This window comes from Phyllostomus hastatus, unplaced genomic scaffold (assembly GCF_019186645.2).
Source record: "Phyllostomus hastatus isolate PE091 unplaced genomic scaffold, TTU_PhHast_1.1 phas_contig_113, whole genome shotgun sequence".
Taxonomy (NCBI): Eukaryota; Metazoa; Chordata; class Mammalia; order Chiroptera; family Phyllostomidae; genus Phyllostomus; species Phyllostomus hastatus.
The window spans coordinates 6,287,491-6,307,413 of record NW_025333530.1 but is presented as its reverse complement, the minus strand read 5'-3'; the positions used below and the strand labels follow the sequence as shown (position 1 = coordinate 6,307,413).

The window sequence follows — 19,923 nt, the reverse complement described above, 5'->3', positions numbered from 1 at the left end:
CAACTGGAACTAGAGAGTCCACTCCCCAGCTCATTCACATGAATGCTGGCACACCTCAGTTCCTCATTGGCTATTGACCTGCAGCTGTAGTTCCTTTTCACATGGGTCTCCCATAGGACTGCCCACAACATGGTATTGCTTCCTTGGAGAGAAAGATGCAAAAGAGTGAGAAAGAGAGTAGGCAAATGAGAGAACACCCAAAATAGAAATTGCAGTCTTTTGTAAGCTAATTTTAGAAGTGGCATACCATCATTTCTGATATATGTTATTGGCCACACAGACCATCCTTGGTACAGTGTGGGAGGGAACTACTCAAAGTGTGACTCTCAGGAAAGGAGATCATTGGGGGCCATCTCATAAGCTAAGTATCACACAGGCTATGATACAGAGTTTATATTTTATTCCAGAGGGTGTTAATTAAGATAGTAGTATAATGTGGTTCATTCTTCTAAAATATTGTTCTGGCTCTGAGAGCTAAGGTATAGATTAGAAAATAGGCACAAGTAGAAGCAAAGAGACTGGACAGGAGGTTATTGTAGTAGTCCTGATAAGCAGTAATGAGGTCTTTATCTGAAACGGCAATTCAGTGAAGGATACAGACTTATTTGGAATACACTTTAGAGGATACCAGAATTAACTTTTCCACTCAATGCTAATGCCAATGCAATTAGCACCCAGCCTAGAACATGGTGGTTGCCACTTGTTCTATCCCCTTTTCTCATTGTTTATGAAAAATCATAAAGGACAACAGTATTTTAATAAATCTAATCTCATCAAAGAGATTTTTAGTCACTCAAATATGGTATCTTTTTCTCTCCACAGTTTCACACCTAAAATATGCCATGTTATAAATAAGACATAGGCATGGCTAAATACTAATTTTACAAAACACTATATTTAATCTGAGTAATAATAATAAGAGACCTCACATTTATTGGGATCTTATTATATGTTAGATACTTTTCTAAAGACTTTAACTCATAAATATTCCATAAGGTCAATATTATTTTTCTCATTTTACATAAGAAATCGATACTCAGAGATGTTAAATGACCTCTTTAAGATCCCAAAGTTAGTAATTAATTGAGCCCACATTTAAACGTAGGTGTATCTTATTTGAAAATCCATGCTTTTAACCAATATGTGGTCTGCTGTCTCTATTACCTCTTTCCTTATGGATTTCATAGAAGATTCCTCAACCATTTAGTTTTTTAACCATTGAATCAGTTTTTCTTTTTTTTGATGAAATAAAAGGATCAAATAAATACTCATCTAGGAAGAAATTATATAAATGCTTAGTAAATTATTGATATTTTTTAAGAGGCAAAGATAAAGATAAGGAACTATTTCATACTGTGTTGGGTTTTCTTCCTTTGGAAAAAGATCTTTTTTGTAGGGTAACACCTAACATGAGATCTATCCTCTTAACAAAATTTTAAGTGCACAATACAGTATTATTAACTAATAGGTGTAATGTTGTATAGCAGATCTCTAGAACTTGCGTAACAAACTTAATGTTCATTAATTAGTAATTCACCCCTTTCACCCTCCCCCAGCCCTTAGCAACCAACATTCCACTCTGCTTCTATAAGTTTGACTGTTTTAGGTACCTCACAAGTGGCATCATGCAATATGTGTCACCAATATGACTGGTGTTTTTCACTTAGCATAATGTCCTCTAGGTTTATTCATGTTGTCATATATTTTACAATTTCCTTTTTAAGGCTGAATAATATTGCATTGTATGTATATACTATATTTTCTTTATCCATTTATTCATCAATGGATAATTAGGATTTTTACACATTTTGGCTATTGTAAATAGTGCTGCATCAAACATGAGAATGCTGGTATCTCTTCAAGGTCTGGATTTCAATCCATTGATAAATACCTAGAAGTGGCATTGGTAGATCGTGTGACAGTTGTATGTTTAATTTTTTCAGGAACTCCCATAGTGTTTTGCATAGTAGCTGCACCATTTTGCATTCCTACCAAGAGTGTACAAGGGTTCCAGTTTCTCCATATTTTCATCAATTCTTGTTGTTTTTTGTGCTTTTTTATTTGTTCATTTGGGGATTTGTTATTATTGTTGTTTTAAATAATAGCCATCCTAACAGGTATGAGGTGATATCTCAAGTCTTACCAAAATTAGTAAGATTGAAATCTTACCATGTGTCCTTTCCACACAGTGGAATGAAACTAAAACTCAGAATATGTTTTTGAATAGGAGTAATACAGGCAAATATAGTTTTGGAAGTGGAGATGATCTTATGAGGAATATAGAAAAAGCAAAGTCGCTCCATCCAAGCCTTTGTACTAAATCCATCTGGAACTCTGTGCTATTGGCACAGGGACTCTGTGCTATTCATAGAGGGACAAATCATTATTTTTTAAAAATGTGCATGAGTTACCATCCCTTTATTTAAAATGTATGGGATGGCTTCTGTATACTATGTATTATAATAAGGGAATCACAAAGATGTAATTTAATCTTTTTAACAAATCCCCAAGACAAGAGTGGTATTAGATATTAAACACTGAAACTCAAAGAGAGGGGAGGTTTGTCCAAGGTTGTGTACTAGAATAGCAATTTTCAACATTTTTATCTCATGGCACATACAAAGTAATCACTAAAATTCTATAACACACCAAAAATATACTTTTTGGCAATCTGACAAAAAAATAGGTATAATTTTGATTCATTCACACTGGATGGCTATTGTTGTGTTGGTTGTAGTCATTTTTTATTTGTCAGTCTAAGGGAAAAGAGGTCAATGCCCCTGACTAATTAGTCAGGTATTGACTGTTCTAAAAATTCTTGTGGCACGCCAGTTAAAAATCACTGTACTGAAAAATGATAGAGCTAGGCTTTTAATCTAAGACTTACTTCCAGTGACTGGCCCTTTCTACTGTTCCACACTGTACTTTGTGCATAACTTTGTGCTTAACTTTGTGCTTAGCCTAGAAGTAAATAAACAAGGGTTGAAAACTTACAATAATCTATTTTTTTGCACTTTGGGACCTTAAAAACTATTTACTTTAACATGAATTTAGTTCTTATAAAAGAAAGTATTCTCCTTCACCTTTTTTGGATTTTTTTCCTCAACAATTATGAGAGTATAAGTCTTTTGTTTTCTAATTGAAAGTCATTGTTCTGAATATTGCCAGCATCTAAGTGGTTTTATGTAAACTATATAATGTTTTGCTGAAAAATTTTAATGTACAAAAATAAGGGGGCTGGGTGGAAACAGGAGGGAGGTGGGGAGGGCTTGGGGGTGGGCTGGGATGGGAGTAAAAGGCAGAAAACTGTACTTGAACAATTAAAATATAATTTAAAAAAAAGTTTTAATGTAAAGACAGTTTCTTTCCCACTAGTAAATTTCTTTTAGATATATTGGCAAAATCTGTACCTATCATCTACTTCTATAGCCAACTTTTTATTTTGATTGTTCCTTTCTCACATAAGGTGTACATCATTTTTTTCCACACACTGCTTCAAAGATCTTTACGTCCACTTAAATGTTTTTATGAGCTGACAAAGTGTATATCAGTTGATTTAATGCTGTGCTCATTTAAGTGATTCAATTCATGAAAGATTGTTTTAAGTATGTTCTGCATTCATTGGAAATATAAAAAGTGTGATTGAGGGGAGGAGAGTAATGAACCCAAGATCCTTGAAATAGAAAAAAACTTTTAGATACTAAAAGAGAAGAGAGTAAGACTGATGATAGAAAAGCTGAAGGAAAGGAACCTCATGGAAATATACTCCCATCCAGGGCTTTTTATAGATGCATAGTGTTTAAGAGCATAAATAAGCTCAGGAATCAACTCTGCTCACATTCATATTTATATTTTAGCTCTGCTAATTAAGCTGTTTGAATTTTGACAAGTGTCTTAATCTCTCCATGAATGTATTTCTTATCTGTAAATTGCTTGAGGATCAAACTAAATAATATATGTAAAGGGTTTATAACAATGACAGGAACATGATAAATTTTCAATAAATAGCAGCCATTAGAATTGAAGGCATTATTTTTACATTTAGACACCCTGTTGTTGATTCAGGAAATGGATAACCTTGGCACATTACTGATCGAGGGAAAGAATCATTGGAATAACTTTTTTCAGGTCAATAGATGTGGCAGTTCCCACATGGTAGCTGAACCAACTAATGTGGAAAGAGACCTGCATTACTAAACACAAAAATGCATGAAAACAAATCTGAAGACATACCTTTCCTTCCAAAGGATTTGTAGTTTCAGTTTTATATAACCTAAATAGTTGCTAACAAGAAATAAGATTTTAAAAAGAGAAATAAGATTTTATCAGTTGAGTGTTTAACTAAAAAATTGAAAGATCTGTAACAATAGGGTGAAAAACATTGAAATGAAATATAGAAGGAAGCCATTGTGCCATCAAGCATTTTTTATTTCCCTTACATTAAGTGTGCCCTATGGTAAGCATAAATAAGGCTTTGGATATAGATTATCCTTCATGCATAGTTCCTGCAAAATCCTTTTTCATTTTATAAATCCTACTGAAGAGTTTTAGCTTTAAACATTCCATGAGGAGTTTTAGGAATATTTCCATATGAAGTATCTACAAATGATTCTGAATGACAGGAAGTGCCCAGGTTTCCCTGGGCATTCTCTTTATCCTTCCCAGTACCTTCTAACTACTTATGTCCTAGGCCCAACACGAGCATTAAATATGTGAATTAGGTCAAGTGACATGGTGGTGTCAGTATCAGGATACTAAGCGAAATAGGTAGAAATTGTCAAAAAGCAATTGCATTGCCAACTTCAAGTAGATCACTTCTGAGTCCCCAGAGACAAATATTAATTATGTCAATTCTACTTAAATATAATACTTCCTGGCCTCTTTTTTTTTTTTCATTTTGGTGTAGGGTCTGTTTTTAGGCTAGTTTTTTTTCCATTTTCCAAAATATAAGGGGAAATGGTACAAACAAAATCTAAAATAACTTTTGCTTCTAGAGACTAGAAAATCTTATAACCACTCAGCTGGAAATGCATTATAAATTCCTCTAATTTCAGGTTATATTTTTTAACATATCAATCTCTATCAAGGTAAACATTTTATAAATATTTTAATTAATAATGTGTATTTTAATCTCTTGTTCAGGTACTCAAATGTTTTTGGAAGTAAGCAAATTATAAGTAAGAAATCAATTCATTTTTTATAACAGCAGTACATTTAAAATCAGGATTTTGATCCAAATGCAATGCTTAACATACAGAAAAATAAAGCAGCCAGTTTATAGCTAAATGCAGGCATGAGGACTAATACACCAAATATTTTAAAGATATTTTGGGGCTGTGGTAGCCAACCATGCTGCAATTTACAGTGGTAAGCACTGAAAATAAAAACAATGAGTAAGATATCCTTTGCCTTGATTGAACTGTTCTTTTATCACAAGTACAGAAACTCTCATAAAATTTAAGAAACAAAACAAGTATTGTCTGGTTTTTATATTCCTAGATATAACAACAACTTTAAGATAAAGAATAAAATAAAGTTAAGTGACATGTGGACAGCCAGTTGTGTGGATGAAGTGGGAGAAGGCAACACCGATGCCATGAGATCCTTTGTTGTGGGTTGGCCCACGGTGAACTTTGTGGCCACCTTCAGGTAAGAATTAGCTTGTATATGGGTTAGCCCCTATGAAGTACAGTCAACTGTATAATTTCTAAAGTGGAGAGAAAAAAGTTAATTAAATTTTGTTCTAATTTTTTAAAGGAAAGTATTTTATTCTGATTGAGTTCTTCCAAAGTCAATAACTCACCTTTTGAGACACCCCCAGTGAAGATACTTGCATGCTATATGTCTCTCCCAAAGAGCTTTTTATTAAAATATGTGAAAAGTAATAGTAAATACTGAGAATTCTGGGAGTCATTTATCTTGACTAGTAATTTTTAAATGGGCTCTACTGAAATGCCTCCAAGACCATGGAAGAAGAATGGAGTTATCAGAGCTCTAGTACCCGCTCTCCAACATTCCCTCTCCTAATATTTAGGTATTGTGTTACATATTGTGCTTTTGAGTTGGTATTTTCAAACTACTGAAATAGACCTTTACTGAAAAGTTTTATAAAATAGTCCAATTACATTAGAATAACTGCCAAATTTTCTAAAGAAATTGTTTTTAACTATTGAAACAAAATTAATTTCATTATATAAATGGTGCCTGAATTGTACATTGCGTTCTGATTTGGTACCTGTGATCATCAGGGATGTGATCATCAAAAGCAAATTTATGATGTAAGAAGTTAAAGTTAGTTTTCTACGATTCACTCCCTGGCTAGGATGGGGTTGGAGAATGGGTGGAGAATATTTGTGCTTATATCCTTCACATACTAAATTGGCACTTTTCAGTAAGGATGAGCACACCAAAATGTATAACTCAGTTTGAACAACTGTACCTGCAAGTCCAGTATTTGTTTTACACTTAAGAAGTAAAGAGTTGATGTTCATCACATGTGGGCAATGTCTTTTTTGGGGGGGCGGGGGGAGGATTCTCTCCCCACTACCACCAAACTCCTCAGGCATCATCCCAAAGCCAGATAACTAAAATTTTCTAAGCTACTAATGCGCTAATAAAGGAAAGACATGTATTAAATTGTGTTATGCACTGTTGGTCACCATAAGACTTTAAGAACTTATTTGGAAGAAACATGTGTTTTTATTATCCTCTGCATATCTTCTTTTCTGTGACAAATTTCCCTAGATATTATCATTTTTAATTGCTTAATCTCCTTGGAGTTATAGGTGAAAGGAAGCAATTTTGAGTGAGAGGTTGGACTACATGATATCTTTAAACAAGGAGTTTCCATGAAGCTTTGTTTTAAAAGAAGCGAGAATGTGGAGACAAGTGTTGCATGCATCATATTTCTCCAAAAGTAGAATACTTTAACCAAATAATTAAGGTTAACATCATGACTATTGTCATATGACTATCATGTAACCCTTGATAGAATATGATGAAAAGAACAATTTACATTTATGGCATTCCTTTCCAAAACACATAACCCCAGTCTAATCATGAGAAAACATCAGACAAACCCAAATTGAGGGATATTCTATAGGTTACCTGACTAGTAGTACTCCTCAAAACTGCAAGGTGAAAAAAGAAAGAAAAGATATAGAAACTGTCATAGACCAGACAGTAAGGTAATGTGATACCTAAATGCAGTGTGGTATCCTGGATTGGATCCTACAGTAGAAAAAGGATATTAATGGGAAAACTGGTGAAATAGTTGAGTTTAGTTTATAGTATTGCACCATTACTGGTTTCTTAGTTTGACAAATGTGCCATGATAATGTGACAGGATAAGATGAAAGGAAACTGAAACTGGGTGGGAGATATACAGACTTTCTGTACTACCTTTACAATTTTTCAAAAAACTGAAATTATTTCAAAATTAAAAGAGTCCTTTTTAAAAAAAATATAGTGTTGCAGAGTACTGCCTCTGGCATGGCAGAGTGAGGTATTAACAGATTTTCGACCCTAGAGATAATAACTATAAACTCTGAGCAAAATACAAGCAACTACCTGAAGGTTCTGGAAAGTAAACAAAAGTTGGCAGATTTTGATGAGGAATTGAAACTTGGAAGGAGGGACCAACACTAGTGTGTGAGTTTCCTCTTTTTAAGGCATTAGACTAAGGCAGGCAACAGTCACATCATAGTGTAGGGTAACTAAATTGACAGAAGAAATTTTTTTTGCTGAAGAGCCAGAGAAGTGTTTGGGTCAGACACAGCCACAGAAAAGTGAGGAAGGAAATCTCAAAAAGGAGAGTAGCTAAGAATGAAAGCTCCAAATTTTGTGTATAGACTCTGCCCAAGTCTCTGGGTGATTGCTGCACCATACCAGCATAGAACGACTCAAAGCAGCTTGAAGCTAAGGATAAAAGAATTGAACTAATCCCTCCACAATACCTGATATCAAACTATATTACAAGGCCACTGTAATCAAAACAGCCTGGTACTGGCATAAGAACAGACACATAGACCAATGGAACAGAACAGAGAGCCCAGAAATAAACCCAAGTCTCAATGGTCAACTAATATTTGATAAAGAGGGAAGAAGCATAAAATAGAGTAAAAATAGCCTCTTCAACAAATGATGTTGGGAGACCTGGACAGCTTGCGAAAAAAAGAAACTCGATCACCAACTTGCACCATACACAAAAATAAATTCAAGGTGGATAAAAGAGTTAAATATAAGTCATGACACCATAAAAGTCCTAAAGGAAAACATCGGCAGGAAAATCTCAGACATTCCACACAGCAACATCCTTGCTGATATGTCCCCTAAAGCAAGGGACATAAAGGAAAGAATAAACAAATGGAACCTCATCAAATTAAAAAGCTTCTGCATGGCTAAAGAAGACACCATTAAAATGAAAAGAGAGCCAACTATATGGGAAAACATATTTGCCAATGATACCTCAGACAAGGGTTTGATCTCCAAAATACATAAAGAACTCAAAATGACTCCACTTTAGTAAGACAAGCAACCCAATTAAAAAATGGGCAAAGGACTTGAACAGACAGTTCTCAAAGGAGGACAAAGAGAGGGCCAAGAGACATATGAAAGGATGCTCAGCATCACTAGCCATCAGAGAAATGCAAATTAAAACCACAATGAGACACCACTTCACACCGGTCAGAATGGTCATCATAAACAAATCAACAAACAGCAAGTGTTGGAGAGGTTGTGGAGAAAACGGAACACTAGTGCACTGTTGGTGTAATGCAGACTGGTGCAGCCACTGTGGAAAACAGTATGGAATTTCCTCAGAAAACTAAAAATGGATCTGCCTTTTGACCCAGCAATTCCACTGCTGGGATTATACCCTAAGAGCCCTGAAACACCAATCCAAAAGAACCTATGCACCCCAATATTCATAGCAGCACAATTTACAATAGCCAAGAGCTGAGAGCAACCTAAGTGCCCATCAGTAAATGAATGGATCAAAAACTATGGTACATTTACACAATAGAATTCTATGCAGCAGAGAGAAGGAAGGAGCTCCTACCCTTTGCAACCACATGGATGGAACTGGACAGCATTATGTTAAGTGAAATAAGCCAGGTGGTGAGGGACAAATACCATATGATCTCACCTTTAACTGGAACATAATCAACAAAAGAAAAAAGCCAACAAAATATAACCAGAGACATTGAAATTAATAACAATCTAACAATAGCCAGAGGGGAGGGGGAAGGGGACAGTAGGAAGAAGGGTTTTCAGGAACTACTGTAAAGGACACATGGACAAACCCAAGGGGGAGGGTGGAAGCATGGAAGGGGGTGGGTTTGGCTGGGCTGGGTGGGGGAGTGCTGGAGAAAAAATGCAGACAACTGTAATTGAACAACAATAAAATAGTTTAAAAAAAGAATTGAGCTGAGGAGGCGCTGCCGACCACAGGTGGGATAGAGTTTGCAGCTTGAATCAGATCAAGTTGCTTGTCTGTTAGAAACATCAACACTTTGGCAAATACAACAGAACTCAGACTCTCCAGAACAAAACATCATGATGTCCAGGATGCAATCTAAAATTTCTTAATATACAAAGAAACAAAAAAGGGAAAAGATAATTTAAAAGGTAGTCCTGAGGTGATCCATATGTTGGAATTAACCCAAAAAGAACTTTAAAGTAACTCTTATAATTACCCACAGAAGGTAAAAGGGAAAGCCAATTGAAATGAAGGCAGTCTCAGCAGAGAAATAGAAAGTATAAAAAAGAGACAAATGAAAATCCTAGAACTGAAAACATCAACATCTTAAATTTTAAAAATTAACTGTGTGGCATTAGTTGCAGAATGGAAATGAAAGAGGAGAGAACAAACTTAAAGATAAATCAATACTAATTGTTCAATCTGAAGGATGAGGGGGGAGGGTTTATAATGAAAAATGCATCAGAAACGTATTGGATAATACCAAAAGATATAATATACATGTAATTGGAATTCCAGAAAAAGAAGAGAAAGGGAATGAGACATAATAAGTATTTAAAGAAATAATGGTTTGAAAACCTTGGAGATTTGGTGAAAGACAAAAATGTACAGATTCTGTAAGCTCAGTGAACATCAAACAGGAGTGAACATCAAACATGAAGAAAATTTCACTTTGTAATGTTACCAACAAACTGCTGTAAACCAAAAATAAGAGAAAAACTTGAAAATGCCAGAGAGAAACAACACATTACATACAAATAGCAATTTGTATCACTGTGGGTTTTTCATCAGAAACTATGATGGTTTCAAAAGACAGTGGAATGGCATTAAAGTGTTGAAAGAAAAAAATTTAAACCTAGAATACTATATCCACAAAAAATATCCCTCAAAAATGAAGGTGAAACAAAGATCTCTTTTTAACTCTTAAGAATTTATTGCCAGCAGAACTATACTATCAAAAAAAAAATGCTGTTGGAAGTTTTTCAGTCTGAAGTAAAATACCAGAGGAAAGCTCAGATCTTTAGGAAAGGATAAAGAACATTAAAAATGGTGTATAGATCTCAACAAATATCAAGAAAGTCAAGGTCATGATCAGTTTGAAATGCCATCAGTAGCTCAAGAAGCAGTGACTATACTATCTATAAAGAAATAAAACACTCATAGCTTTGAAATATAAGACTGACAAACAACTGCCAGAATCTGTGAGGCATTCAAAATCAAGTCAAGTTGGGAGAAGAGCAAACAATAAAAGTAAATTTTCCATGCTTTACCTTGGGAAATGGGGTAGTTCATCGCATCTCAAAAAATGCCAAGGGAACTTCATATCTCTTTCACTGCTTGTCTTGATTCACATACATAAGATCTATATTTTCTAGAAGAACAGGCACTGCACCCTGATTTTACAGATAACTATATGGTAAATCCTCATTTAACATCATTGATAGATCCTTGGAAACTAACTTTAAGTGAAGCGATGTATAACAAAACTAATTTTACCATAGGCTAATAGGTATAAACAAGAGTTAAGTTCCTACAGCATATTTCTGTTTAAAAAATATCACCACACTTCCAAACAAAGACCCAAATGACTTCTATTAAATATTGGAGTAAATCCAAGCTATACACAAAGATTAAGAAAGATTATGGGCACAAGTAAAAATTATTTTTCCAACCCATCTATTCTAGTTGAGGGCCACAAGTGGCTGGAGCCTATCCTTGCAGCTCAGGATGCAAGGCAGGACCCAGTTCTGGACAGAACTACATCCCATCACAGTGCATCCTTACACACATTCGCACATTGACTCATTCTGGGACAATTTAGACACACCAGTTAACCCAATATGCATATCTTTGGAAAGTGGGAGGAAACTGGAGTACCCAAAGGAAACCCATGCAGATATTGGAGATAACACAAAATCCACACACAGTAGCCCCAGCCAAGAATCAGGTTTTTTTCTCATCAGTGCCATGATGAGATAATTTTTGAACAAAACATTTATTCAAAGACCTGTTGTATAGTAAAATGGGGACATTGTTCAAAAAGACACAGGAAGTATTTAAATCTGGAAGAGGAATCAGAATATTTTAACTTAAGTACCTAGTACGAGTCTTAGTCTATAAACAGATATGCAAGAAAAGGCTGTTCATTTATAGATCAAATTAGAACCCACCTTGAGCCCTATTTTGCCAGGCTATTAAAAAATAAAATTTTCTTCTTTACTGGAATTCCTATTTTCTTAGGGTAGAAGCAGAATACAGGAGATTTCTCTGATGTCCCCAAAACAGATGGAGAGCTTTCTGACCTTAAGTTGATTGTAGTCATTATTTTTTCTATGCTCAGACTTGTTCTTTTATTTCTAGAGATGCTCACTCCTTGCCACATATGGGGTGAAAGTATCTTTGTTAATATGCAAACCTTGGTGCCTAGGAAGAAGCCTCCCTAGTCACTCTTTAGAACCATTTGTTCTGGGTTCTTTCTGTTTCTTTAGGCACCTTGACTGAGTAACATATGGTTCCCAGCTCACTGTCAAGAGCCAGACTCTTTCCCCTCCCAAATTTGAGGGAATCTTTCCAATCTGCCTTGCCTTTTTTCTTTCTCTAAGATAGACTGCTTTCTCCCCTCTTGGCTCTTATCAAATGAGCTGAGGTGTTTATGAAACTCTAACAGGTAGCCTTGATTTTCTGTTTGGAGTTCTGTAAAAGATGCCAGAGATTAAGAATTAGTAGGGAAGAGAAGTCATGTATGCTTGTGTAGAGCAGGAAAAAGAGAAAAAATACAAGAAGGCTATATAAATCAAATCTTAATAGATTAACCTGACATACTTCATAATAATGCTTAATAATTTTTAAGTAATATATTCTATACATTCAAACAGTGGAACACTATAGGAATGAAAATGAATGATCTAAAACCACATGCAGTGATATGAGTCTCACAAACAATGTTGAATGAGAGAAGCCAGACACAAAATAGTACATACTGCATGGTTATGTTTATATAAAGTACCCAAACAACAAAACTTTCTGAATAGTGGGAACTAGTGCCTGAAAAGGAGCACAACAGACCTTCCAAGGTGTTTTTCTGTTTCATAATCTGGGTGCTAATCACATGGGTGTATTTAGTGTGCAAAAATTCTCCAAGTTGTATACTTCAGCATTCTAGAGTGTTCTGTATGTATCATCATATGTATCAGTAAAGGGTTAAACGTTTAAAAAATACTGTTTTAGAGGGGCAATTCTCTTTAACTGCTTTGAGAAAAGTTAACAAACCTAACGAAAAATCACATATTTTTCAGCATAGATTTTTGCTTAATAAACCAAAGATTAGACATAAACAAACTTTGAAAATCTGCTCTTTAGGAAAGGTTGTAAGGAATTGTGAAAGATGAAACTCGCATGGTCATTGGTAGAGGTGTAATATACTACCTCGTGACCAGTCCTGGGAGATGGCCGTGAACAAAACTGCTAACCAAGAAAGTTAGAAACAAATTACAAATATTTGTTGCGTACTTTTCTGTAATGAAAATAACTAATGTTTTTCACTTCTTTGAGGAGTTTAGAAGATTGTAAATGCTAGCGAATAACAAGACCATATGAAAAGAAGCTTTAAATTGTTTCTGACTTGAGGAATTAAATACAGCAGTGACCAGAAAAAAAGAGTAATCAATACCAATTTAGTTGTATATGAACTGATGCTACTCAGAAGATTATAGTAATTAAGAATAAGTTTTCTACACAGGCACACAAGAGGAGGGTTCAGTGGCCCGGCCCACATCTAGAGAGCACAGAGTTGGGACTAGAGCTGACTCAACAGGTTACCTCAGGTCTGTGCAGCCAGTTCTTTCTCACCAGTAGCCCCCGCCTATATTTTCTGTCCTCTCTTCACCATACTTCCCATTATGAATCTGGGTAATGGCACCAGTGGCAGCAGCAGCTCGGTGCCCAACTACTAGGACCAGGCAGATGTGGAAACCCTGAAGCAGGACTCTTGTGCCTCCCCACTGTCCAGGCCCTGTATAAACACCAGCACCAGCTGTGCCCATGGTGACTCAATGTCAATGCCAAACCCTTGGTGCTGAAAACCATGCTGCAAGGTCATGCCATTCTTCTGGTGGGCCAGAACCAGCCACAGCCACCCCTGGCTGGTGCCTCCAGCAACACCCCCAGTGCTAGAGCCGAGCTGGCAGCAATGCGGGAGGCCCTTGGGCACCTGTAGAACCTTCTGAAGAGGAAGAAGTTGTGTGAAGGTGCAATTCCACCTGTTTAGCATGGAACTTTCAGAACCTGTTGTAGAAAATGGAAAAACAGAAATGTCCCCAAAGAATCATGGGAACACAAAGAAGAAACAAGTGAAGCAGAGTAGGGGGTGGTTCTCTGGGAGATGGAAGGCTCTCAGAAGGAAATGCCCAAGAAATGATGGAAGCAGAAGGGAAAATACCAAAACCTCAATCTGTGGTTACACCACTAGGTGCTTCTAAAAAAAGAACATTTAAATGTATTTCATTGGGCACATTGATGCTGGCAAGTCAGTCATTGGAGGACAAATAATGTATTTGACTAGAATAGTTGACAGAAGGACACTTGAAAAATATGAAAGTGAAGCTAAAGAAAAAAAAGAGAAACTTGGTACTTGGGCCTTAGACACAAATCAGGAAGAATGAGACAAGGGTCAAACAGCAGGAGCGGGTCCATGCCTATTTATGAAACAGAAAAGAAGCATTTCACAATTTTTAGATGCCTCTGGCCACAAGAGTTTTGTCCCAGGTACGGTTGACAGTACTTCTCAAGCTGATTAGGCTGTACTGGTAATCTCTGCTAGAAAACAATTTCAAATGATTTGATAAAGGAGAACAGCCCTGACTAGTGTTGTTCAGTTGGTTGTGCATCATTCCACAAAGCAAAAAGTGGCTGGTTTGATTCTGGTTAGGACACGTGCCTGGGTTGTGGGTTTGGTCTTCCATGGAGGTGCATATGAGAAAATGTTTCTCACCTTCTCTTTTCCCCTCCTATCCTCTTTATAAATAAATTACATAAATAAGTATATCTAGGAAGGGAGGGAGGGAGGGGAGGAAAGGCAAGAGAACATGCAGAATTGGCAAAGACAGAAGGTGTGAAACACTTAATTGTGTGCTTATTAATAAGATGGATGATCCAATAGTGTAAAACAGCAGAAGCACCAGTGGAGCATTGAAAAATTTGAAGAATGTAAGGAGAAACTAGTGCCATTTTTTATAAAAGTTGACTTCAATACCAAAAAGGACATTTACTTTATGCCCTGCTCAGGACTGACTGGAGCAAATCTTAAAGATCAGTCATATTTATTTCCTTGGTACATTGGATTACCATTTATTCCTTATCTGGATAATTTGCCAAACTTCAGTGGATCAGTTGATGGGCCAATCAGTCTGCCAATTGTGGATAAATACAAGGATATGGACACTGTGGTCCTGGGAAAGCTGGATTTGGGACCTATTTGTGAAAGCCAGCAGCTTATGATGATGCCCAATAAGCACAACATAGAAGTTCTTAAATCCTCTCTGATGGTATAGAAACTGATTCTGTAGCCCCAAGTGAAAATCTCAAAATCAGACTGAAAGGACTGAAGAAGAGGAAATTCTTCCAGGTTTTATACTTGTGATCCTAATAATCTTTGTCATTCTGGACACACATTTGATGCCTACATAGTGATTATAGAGTACAGATCCATCATCTGCTCAGGTTATAATGTGGTACTGCATATTCATACCTGTAGTGAAGAAGTTGAAATAACAGCCTTAATTTGCTTGGCAGACAAAATATCAGGAGAAAAAAGTAAGACTCAACCTTATTTTGTGAAACAGGAACAAGTATACCTTACTCGCTTAAGAACAGCAGGAAACACCTGCCTTGAGACCTTTAAAGACTTCCCTCAGATGCATCAATTTACCTTACGAGATGAGGGTGAGATCATTGCAACTGGAAAGTCTGGAAACTGGTTCCAGAGAATGACTAAACATTTTCTTGACCACCCTGAACAACATTGTGAGTAAATTTGACTACAAAAGCCTACTTCACACCACCTTCTCCTATATTCTGTTTATTAACAAACCTTTTCCCATATTTTGCAGTGACAAAATTTGCAGCAAAAGCCCTTGTTATGTCAGTTTTCTGAATTACATTGAATTTTTGCTATACCATTATTTAATCTTTCACAAGATTTATTTTTTCCCCTCTCAAACTGTTTCCTTGGACAGATGTGGCAATAGCTTTGTAAGTGATGTGGACATAATTGCCTACAATAATGAATATCTACAGAATTTTTTTTAAATTTTATTTTCCCTTTAGGCATACATAGTCTTTTTCTCCCAGACAGATTATTCTGAGTGTGAGAGTGTGTATGCACATATTATAAAGATATCTAACATGTTAAAATATTCAATTGAAATGTTTTTTGGTAAGAAGAAGTAGAAGTAGTAGTTTTCTAGCTTCCAGTCAAGATGGCAGAGTAGATAAATGCAGTACTCACCTTCTCCCATAACCACATTGGAATTACAATTAAATTAAAGAACAACCATCATTCAGAACAACCTGAAACATAGGTGAACCTTAGTCCTACAACTAAGGATATAAAGAAGAAGTCACTGGAGACTAGTAGGAAGTGCAAACAAGGAACACTGGTCTATACCCATGTGTGACCAGAGGGATGTATCAGCTGTGGGGGTCAACTCGTAGGAATGAGGTGGTCCCAGTCCCACACCCAGCCCAGGGTTCCCATGCCAGGAATGAAAGTCATTATAACTTCTGGCTTTGAAAACCAGTGGGAATTGTGGCTGAATGAGATGGGGGGACTTCTGGAGACCAAGGCATTCCTCTGAAAAAGCCCACACATGGACTTAACTTGGACTCACTCACTCTGAGCTCTAGCACTAGGGAAACTGCTCTAAAGACACTAGGAATATAAAGGGAGGAACTTAGTTAACTGGCATCAGGGCAAGGGCTGGAGGGACAACTTTCTCCCAGACAGAAGGGCTGGCAGAAGCCATTGTTTCTTTCTGAGCCCTCCCCTCACACAGAGCCAACAGGCAGATGCCATATCTGAGACTCCATCCTCCTGACTAATATTGTTCCCGTGCCCTGATGAATCCCTCAGATCCCACCCCATCCAATTTCCAGTGGCTTTTCTATACAAGCAGCCTGTCGTTGCTTATGCTGCAGACTTTCCTAAATTCTGTCAAAAGGTTCACAAAACCCAGACAAGCAACATCTAGCCTCATTGTGCCCCAAACACCCTGCTAAGTCACCCCAGTCCCAGCACTAGCAGAAGTTGGTCTCAGTTTCTAGCTTGGCCTCTCCTGGGGCCTCCCTTCAGTACACAATCTAGAACCTCAAAGAATGACGGCTAACTTGGAACAGTTGAAAAAGTTCTCCTAAAGCCACTAATCCAAAGAAATACACTCTGTTTCTTAGATCTTATTTGAGAATGACTGACTTTTGTTAGAATGCCTCTAAGCCCAGCACTAGTAGCATCTGAAGATCACTCTGTAGCTCATGCCAGGTAACCTCTGACAGGGTACAGGCAGCAGCTGACTTTGATCTGCACCACCAGAGCAGTGCACCCAGAGGACAACTTTAAACTATATCAGAGCATCACCATCCATCCACCTCCACAAGTGACACACTCAAGGAGGGACTTGTCAGGAACCAGAACATCACTGAGCTGAATCCTGCTTTGTGGGGTCAGCACCTGCACAGCAGATTCTCCTCTGTGGTTAGAGCCAGTTTTTGCAATCGATCAGCCTGGGGATAAATTCCACTTATGTGCCAATAACAAATCTCAACTACAATAAGAAGGTGCACAGAGCCCACACAGTGCCAGGGAGAGGATGTGCCCCTGGAAGCCCTGATCAGGTGACTGGGGAGGTTGGGCTACTGGGCCTTCAGAACAGCTACTACATAAGGCCACTCTACCAAGACTGGGAGACATAGCAAATCTACCTAATACATATTGTAGAAATAAACACAGGGAGGCAGCCAAAATGAGAGACAAAGAAACATTTCACAAATAAAAGAACTGAACAAAAGTCCAGAAGAACTAAAGAAAATGTAGACAAGCAGAGTTCAGATGTAGATGCAGAGTTCAACACACTGGCTATAAGGATGCTTAATGAACTTGTGTGGGGTGGGGGAGGGATGAACTCAGTGAAAATAAAGAGACAGGAAACATAAAAATGGAAATAAAAAACATTTAAAAAGCCAGTCAGAAATGAAAAATACCATAACTGAAATGAAGAACATATTACAGGGAATCAGCACTAGAGTAGATGAAGCAGAGAATCAGATCAGCAATTTGGAAGATAAGGAAAAAGAAAACAATCAGAACAACATAAAGAAAAAAGAATCCCCAAAAATGAGGATGGTGTAAGGAGCCTCTGAGACAATTTCAAGTATATCAATATTCACATCATGGGGGTGCCAGAAGTAGAAAAAAGAGAGCAAGGAATTGAAAGCCTATTTGAAAAAATGGAAAACTTTCCTACATTGATGAAGAAAATAGACATAGAAGTCTAGGAAGCACAGAGAGTCCCAAACCAGATGAACCTGAAGGCCTACATCAAGACACATCATAATTAAAATGCAAAAGGTTAAAGACAAGAGAGAATCTTAAGAGCAGCAAAAGAAAAGCAGTTAGTCACCTACAAGGGAGCTCCTGTAAGACTGTCACCTGATTTCTCAACAAAAACTTTGTAGGGCAGAAGGGATTGGCAAGTATTCAAAGTGATGAAAAGCAAATACCTAAAACCAAGACTCCAGAAAAGGTATCATTTAAAATCAAAAGATATATAAAGAGATTCTTAGACAAGAAAAAGCTAAAAGAGTTCATTACCACCAAATCAGTATTACAAGAAATGTTAAAGAATCAAGAAGGAAAAAAAGAATGGGGAGGAAGAACTCAAAAATATGAATAATAAAATGGTGATAAATATATATCTGTCAGCAATTATTTTAAATGCAAGTGGATTTAATATTCCAATCAAAAGACATAGTGCAACTGAATAGATAACAGACAAGACCCTTATTACATATTCTGTCTTTAAGAGACTCATCTTGTATCAAAAGATACACACAGATTGAAAATAAAGGACTGGAGAAAGATACTTCATGAAAATGAAAAGCAGAAAAAAGGCCAGGGTAGTAAGACAAAATATATACCAAAACAAAGGCTATAACAATAGAAAAGAAGGTGCTGGTGCTCCTTCTTTTGGAAGCATTCCATTTTGGGGTATTTAACTGAAGAAACATAAAACACTAAATCAAAAAGAAATATATATCTAGGATGGAGGCATAGGTAGATATACTGTGCCTTCTTGCACAACCAAAAGGACAACAACAAATTTAAAACAAAAACCAACCAGAACCACTAGAAAAATCAAACTGTATGGCAGTGTGACAACCAAGAAGTTAAAGAAGAAACATTCATTCAGATCAATAGAAGGGGTGAAAACAGGCATCTGAGGTGGAGAAGACTTGCAGCAAGGCTGCAGCTGGTGGACTGGGTGGTCCCACATTTGCATGAGGATAAACCTGGAGGAACAACTAGGAAGGGAGATATACTGCAAGACCCAGGGTTCTGGTGCAGGGAAATAAAGCCTCAAATCCTCTGACTGAAAAAACCTGTGGGGATTGCAGCAGTGGGAGAAACTCCCAGCCTCACAGGAGAGGTATCTCATTGGAGATACCCACAGGGTCCTAGAATGTACACAAACCCACCTACCTGGGAATCAGCACCAGAAGGACCCAGTTTGCTTGTGGGTGGCAGAGGAAGTGACTGAAAGCCAGCTGAGAGCCAAGCAAGCAGGACTGTTCCCTCTCTGACCCCTTCCCCACATAACAATACCACAACACAGAGACCTGGGTTGAGCACCCCACCCCCTGCAAATACCTAAAGCTCTGCCCCTTAGTACATGACAGGTGAAAAGAAAACATAGCCCAAATGAAAGAACAGATCAAAGCTCCAGAAAAATACAACTGAGCAATGAACATATAGCCAACCTATCAGATGCAGAGTTCAAAATGCTGGTAATCAGGATGCTTACAGAAATGGTTGAGTATAGTCACAAAAGAGGAAAAAGTGATGGATATATGCAAAATGAAATATAGGAAAATGTACAGGGAGCCAACAGTGATGGAAAGGAAACCAGAACTCAAATCAATGCTTTGGACCAAGAGGAAGAAATAAACATTCACCCAGAGCAGAATGAAGACACAAGAATTCAAAGAAATGAGGCGAGGCTTAGGAACCTCTGGGACAACTTTAAGCATTCCAACATCCAAATCACAGGGGTGCCAGAAGGAGAAGAGGAAGAGCAAGAAATTGAAAACTTACTTGCAAAAATAAGGAAGGAGAAATTCCCCAATCTGGCAAAGAAATAGACTTCCAGGAAGTTCAGAAAGCTCAGAGAGCCCTA

At 37.1% G+C, this 19,923-nt stretch overlaps 1 protein-coding gene and 1 pseudogene across 3 annotated transcripts in view; both read left to right on the top strand.

The window, feature by feature from the left end:
• The window catches only part of ARHGAP20 (Rho GTPase activating protein 20), a 132,413-nt gene that overhangs the window by 66,305 nt on the left and 46,185 nt on the right, over window positions 1-19,923 (top strand). For all 3 annotated transcript variants that reach the window (XM_045840059.1, XM_045840039.1, XM_045840049.1), the window contains exon 4: window positions 5,500-5,649. In XM_045840059.1, the coding sequence (XP_045696015.1) occupies window positions 5,500-5,649 (150 nt within the window). The remainder of the gene's footprint in view (window positions 1-5,499; window positions 5,650-19,923) is intronic.
• On the top strand, window positions 13,378-15,507 carry LOC123817378 (annotated as a pseudogene).